General features: G+C 54.9%; 1 protein-coding gene across 1 annotated transcript; it reads right to left on the bottom strand.

Moving 5' to 3' along the window:
* Positions 1-204: 204 nt before the first annotated feature.
* Positions 205-4993, bottom strand: NEFM (neurofilament medium chain). Its single transcript, XM_057420855.1, has 3 exons — positions 3891-4993; positions 3497-3621; positions 205-2178 (listed from the first exon to the last, which is right to left on the bottom strand). Exons 1-3 carry the CDS (start codon positions 4950-4952, stop codon positions 783-785), a joined length of 2583 nt encoding a protein of 860 aa, XP_057276838.1. The 5' UTR covers positions 4953-4993; the 3' UTR covers positions 205-782.
* Positions 4994-5296: the final 303 nt, after the last annotated feature.

Genomic DNA, 5296 nt, shown 5'->3' with positions numbered 1-5296 from the left:
TGGCTCTTACCTATTTGCTTAAACCCACTCAATTATTTGTGTTTTATGACATGAAATCTGTTCATCATACCCAATTCAAGCTTGTTTCCTAAATGAGGACACCAAGCAGCTTATCAACCCATACACGTGTTCTCCTGTTCAGGACAGAGGAGCAGGCTTTAGGGAAGGATCTGAGCTGGAAAGAAAAATCACCAGAGAAGTCTTGTTTTCAGTATTGACCTTTATTGAGCAAGAACTGCTGTGACTTTTACATCAAACAACAAAAGGTTGCGTACTGTGCATGTCAACTAGGTTCTCCCATGAGCAAAAGTCCACCCTAAATTGCACCAGTGAGGTAAACATAATTCTTTATAAGTAGCTTTTATTCTTTTAAGGCTAGGAGAGTTCTGGTTCTCATGAATATTCTATGACTGGTTTCTGTTTGTCTTTTTGGCTCAGTTGGTTCTTTGCATAATACATCTTAAGTCATCCCTCAGATACGTCCCTCCAACAGCTCAGGAGATTCAAAAGCTTCCTCTGCACATTTCATCTCATGCACTATTATAGTAGTTATGTTTTGTAGAGCCCCAAGCTCTGTGGAGGGAGCACATCTTGAGCCTGCATGCATTCCCCCCCCCTTCCCCTTTATATTGCACAAAAAAGAAAGATACTGTGTGTCTGGAGCCTCCATGAGAGAACCCGTTCTGCTTTGAAGCCGTCACCCACATGCATTTTGCAGCTGTCATATGGCTTAACCTTTTGCACCGACCCAAGCTCGAGTTTTAACTTAGCTACGATTTGTTTTATTCGGCCTCTTTAATCTCTTTTACTACAGCGTGTGAAGTGACTTTCTCCACTTTCTTGGTGGACACTAATTTCTCCTCAAAGCTCTCTTCGTGTTCCTCTACCTTCTGGGTGACGGTCACCGACTTGGTGATGTATGTGGTCGTACTGTCCCCGCCTTCACCAGTGATCTTCTCTGCTTTTTTGGTTACTACTATTTTCTCACCCTTGTCATCAATTGGGCTCACATCTAGGCCGTTAGTGACAACTCCCTTGTCCTCCTCCTCAACCTCCTTCTCTTTGGATTCCTCCTCTTCCTTCTTCTCCTCCACCTCCCCATTCACTGCGATGTCTTCTTTCCTCGACCCCTTCTCTACCTCTGCACTGATCTTGGTTACCTTCGTGACCGTGACTGTCTCCTCCACCACAGCCTTCCCATCTTTGACCGGGGACGGCGGCTTCTCTGGGGAACGGGGCTTCTCCGGAGGTGCTGGTTTCTCTGGGGAGCGGGGCTTCTCCGGTGTCACCGGCTTCTCTGGTGTCACCGGCTTCTCCGGGGAGCGGAGCTTCTCCGGTGTCACCGGCTTCTCCGGGGAGCGGAGCTTCTCTGGTGTCACCGGCTTCTCTGGTGTCACCGGCTTCTCCGGGGAGCGGAGCTTCTCTGGGGCCACTGCTTTCTCCGGGGTCAGAGCCTTCTCCGGGGTCGCTGCCTTGTCTGGGGAGGCGACCTTTGGTGTTGCTGGCTTCTCTGGAGACGCCACTTTCTCCTCCTCCTTGGCCGGTTTCTCAGCGCCTTTCTCCACCTTCTGTTCTTTGCCTGCCTCTGCGGCTGGTTCTTTCTGGGCAGCCTTGGCCGGCTCGGCTACAGGAGATTTAGGGGGGGATTTTGCAGGGGGTGATTTGACCTTCTCTACCTTTGCTGCTACCTCTTCAGCTTTGCCCTTGGCCTCGGCTTCCTCCCCCTCTTCCTCAGCCTCCTCCCCTTCTTCCTTTTCCTCTATTTCTTCCTTTTCAGAACCTCCTTCTTCTGCTGCATCGGATTTTGCAGCTTCTTCCTCCTCCTCGGCTTCTTCTTCCTCCTTCTCTTCTTCCTCAGCAGCTTGTTCTGCAGCAGCCTTCTCTTCCTCCTCTGCAGCTGCTTCTTCTGCTTTTTCTTCCTCCTGGGCTTTGACTGCCATTTCTTCCGCAATAGCTGCTAGGGCATCTTCCATTTCAGACTTTTCATCTTCTACCTTTGTCTCCTCGATGATTTCTTCTACAAACTTGTGCTGGACTTTCAGCTTTGGTGGTTCGATCTTTGTTTTCTGAATCTTAGTGGATGCTATTGTGACTGATGGTTGCCTGTGTGTGAATATGGGCCCAGTAATGCTTCCAGAGAAGGCACTGAATCTTGTCTCTTCACCCTCCAGTAGCTTCCTAAGGGAATCAGGAGGAAAAAAAAATGAGCACAGAAATCAAATGTAAGGGACAGGTATTAATTGTTTCCTTATCAGCAGGATGGAACCAGCTTGTATATGGAATATGCTAGAGCTGATCAGCATAATCCATCCCTTACAGCCCCAGTTCAGCTTTCCTTGAATCTGCTCTTTTGCAAAATTCATATTCAGCAAAAAGCTTTTAGCTTTGTTTGCATGTGGCGAGTGTAACACCTTCAGCTGATGCGTTGAAACATATCGAAGGTCAAAAGCTTCATTGGGGCATAAGTCAGTGAAGAGTATGGCAAAGGAATTAACTGCATTGGATGCATTAGGACTTCAGCAAACAGAATTTGGCCCAGCCCAATAGACCCAGATGTGGCTGAGACATCCAGAGCCTATTAGAGCATGTTCAAGGTCAGCCTGGACCTGCTCTAGTGGAAGAGTTAGAACTGGATGAGCTTTAAGGTCCCTTTCAACCCAGACAGGTCTGTGATATGCCCTAGTTCAATAGTTTGGGCATCCATCTTTCTTGTGCACCTGTGGAAGCTGAACAGGTTTTTGTTCAGCTAACATGGGCAGCAAACAGCTGTAGAGCCTGGGGTGCCTGTGTGGCTGCACAAGCTGAGGAGTGTAAGCAGAGCTGGAGGTGGGGTTTTTTTGTTTTTACTTTTCTGATATTCAAATGCATGTTTCTCATCTAAGTCTGTGACCCAGAAAACACAGCAGCTCTCTGATGAGAGTTCTAAAGGAATGCAAAGGAAACTAAAACAGCCTGCCAGGTGATGGCAATAGCAAGCAACGTTCCTGCTCCAGATGAGAGGGGGTGCCTTTAAAGGAAAGTTGAGGAAGAAAAGCAAAAGTGCTTGTGACAGACAGGACAAGAACTCCCTGCTAGAAACCGTGATCAAGCGAGTGCGATGTCTCTCCCCAGCAAGAAAAGGGAGCTGAGGTGACAAGCGCCACTTGCTTGGCATATGCAAGGCAAATGGGGATTAAAACCAAGCTTGTCTTTTACTGCATCTTCTGCTCCGGTAACCAAGGACAGACTGCGGCACACGGTGCCACTGCACTGAGTCACAGCGTCCTGTGCCCACTGAGCTCACAGGGAGCACTGGCAGGGAGCTGGTCCCTAAGGAACTCAGGGCTCCTCCTGCAACCACTCCTTGGGGCTGCAGAGATTTTGGAGTGATTGTAATTTAGCCAAGCTCCAATTTCACTGCATGCAGACACTTCTCCTCCGTGGCAAGGCCCCCCACACCAGCAGCATCTGCAGTGCTATTAATATTCCAGACATGTCCGCAATGATCCTACTGTACCTGTATGCAGCAATTTCGATGTCCAGAGCCATCTTGACATTGAGGAGGTCCTGGTATTCCCTCAAGTGACGTGCCATTTCCCACTTTGTTCCTCTAAGCTCATTCTCCAGCTGATGGATCGTGTCCTGCAACGGAAAGCACAGAAACCCTCTTTGACACAGGCATAAACCTCATGCACAACCACTGCAAAAGTTCCCAGCAGACTTCCAGAAACTCCTTCTGCATCTTTGAGAGGTGCTGCTGGGATCGGAGCAGAACCCACCCGGCTCCCACCTCCCTCCCCTGCGGCCAAGCCGGGGCTTCAACCCTCGGGGTGCCCCCCCCCCCCAGGAGGACCGGCATCAGGCACCCCGCCCCTGCCACCGCCCGAACGGGGCTCCCCCCACCCCGGTACCTGGTAGGTGGTGAGGTCGTTGTTGTGACGCTCCTCGATGTCGCTGAGCTGCCGCTCCAGCGACTCCTTGGTGCCGCGCACGGACTCCAGCTCGATGCTCTTGGACTGGAGCTGCCGGCGGTACTCGGCGATCTCCTCCTTGGCGGAGCGGATCGCCTCCTTGTTCTGCTCGGCCGCCTCCGTCAGCTTGGCGTAGCGGCACTTGAACCACTCCTCGGCCTGGTGCATGTTGTGGTCGGACTGGCACTCCAGCTGGGCGCGGATCTCCTTCAGCGCCGTGGTGAGGTCGGTCTTCAGGTAGTCCTTCCTCTCCACCGTGGCATGGGACGCCTGCAGCTGCGCCAGCAGCTCGGCCACCTCCTCCTCGTGGTTACCCCGCAGAAAGGCCACCTCGTCCTGCAGCGACTGCACCTTCTTGTCCAGCTCCGCCCGCATCAGAGAGGCCTCCTCCATCTCCTTGCGCAGGGCGCGGATGGTGGCCTCCGTCTCGTCGCGCAGCCGCGCCTCATCCTCGAAGCGCTCCCGCAGGCGCTGGATGTCCTCCTCGATGTGCTCCGAGTCCAGCTGGATCTGCGCTTTCTCGTGGCTCACCTGCTCCAGGGCCCCGCGCAGCTCCCGCAGCTCCTGCTCGTAAGCATCGCTCAGCTGCGCCCGCCCGGCGTGCTTCTGCCGCAGCGCCGCCAGCTCCGCCTCTATCTCCTTGTTCTGCTGCTCCAGGTAATGCACTTTCTCGATGTACCCGGCGAAGCGGTCGTTGAGCCCCTGCAGCTGCTCCTTCTCGTTAGAACGGCTCAGCTTCAGCTCCGCCGCGCCGTTCAGCAGCGAGGACTGGCTCACGTCCAGGCTCTCGGCTGAGCTCAGCACCGTGGAGCCGTAGACAGTCCGCGGGACCCCCAGGTTGGGGCGCTTGTAGGAGGAGGACACGGTGCTGCCCGAGCCCCGGGACCACGACTGCGAGCGGAAGCCGCTGGACGGGGAGGCGCTGGCGCGGCTGTAGGTGGCCCGGGTCTCGGTCACCCGGCGGTACGAGGGGTTGCCCAGGGGCTCCATGGTGTAGCTCATGGTGGGGCACTCGGGGGCGGCGGCGCGGCGATACTTGGGCCGCCGCTGCCCCTTATATAGCCCCGCCGAGCGGGTGCGGGGCGGCCCGACACGTGTGCGGGGGGGGCGGAAACCGCCCGCCCCGAGCCCGCCTCCCGGACCCACCTCCCCGCCCGCGCCCCTGCCCCGGTTCTTCCCGGCCCTCCCCTCTTCCCGCTTCCCCTTCCCGGCCCCCAGCCCCTGGCGCGCCCCCCCCCCCCGATGCCCCTTCCCCATTCCCCCTTTCCCTCGCTTCCCCCTCTCCCGTTCCCCCTTTCCACCGCTGCTCTTTCCCTATTTCCCATCCCTTTCCCCCTTGCCCCGCT

Source organism: Pezoporus wallicus, unplaced genomic scaffold (assembly GCF_028554395.1).
Source record: "Pezoporus wallicus isolate ANWC-B61680 ecotype Strahan unplaced genomic scaffold, APGP_CSIRO_Pwel_v1 contig_8717, whole genome shotgun sequence".
NCBI lineage: Eukaryota > Metazoa > Chordata > Aves > Psittaciformes > Psittacidae > Pezoporus > Pezoporus wallicus.
The sequence above is the reverse complement of the archived record's forward strand: the minus strand, read 5'-3'. Positions and strand labels throughout refer to the sequence as shown.

What these genes read in the sequence shown, in the direction of transcription:
- NEFM (XM_057420855.1), bottom strand. Translation starts at nt 4,952, where the DNA reads ATGAGCTACACCATGGAGCCCCTGGGCAACCCCTCGTACCGCCGGGTG. An exon ending in ACGACCTCACCACCTACCAG is followed by an intron (nt 3,622 to 3,890) that starts GTACCGGGGTGG and finishes TTTCCGTTGCAG; the next exon opens with GACACGATCCATCAGCTGGA. An exon ending in ATCGAAATTGCTGCATACAG is followed by an intron (nt 2,179 to 3,496) that starts GTACAGTAGGAT and finishes TGATTCCCTTAG; the next exon opens with GAAGCTACTGGAGGGTGAAG.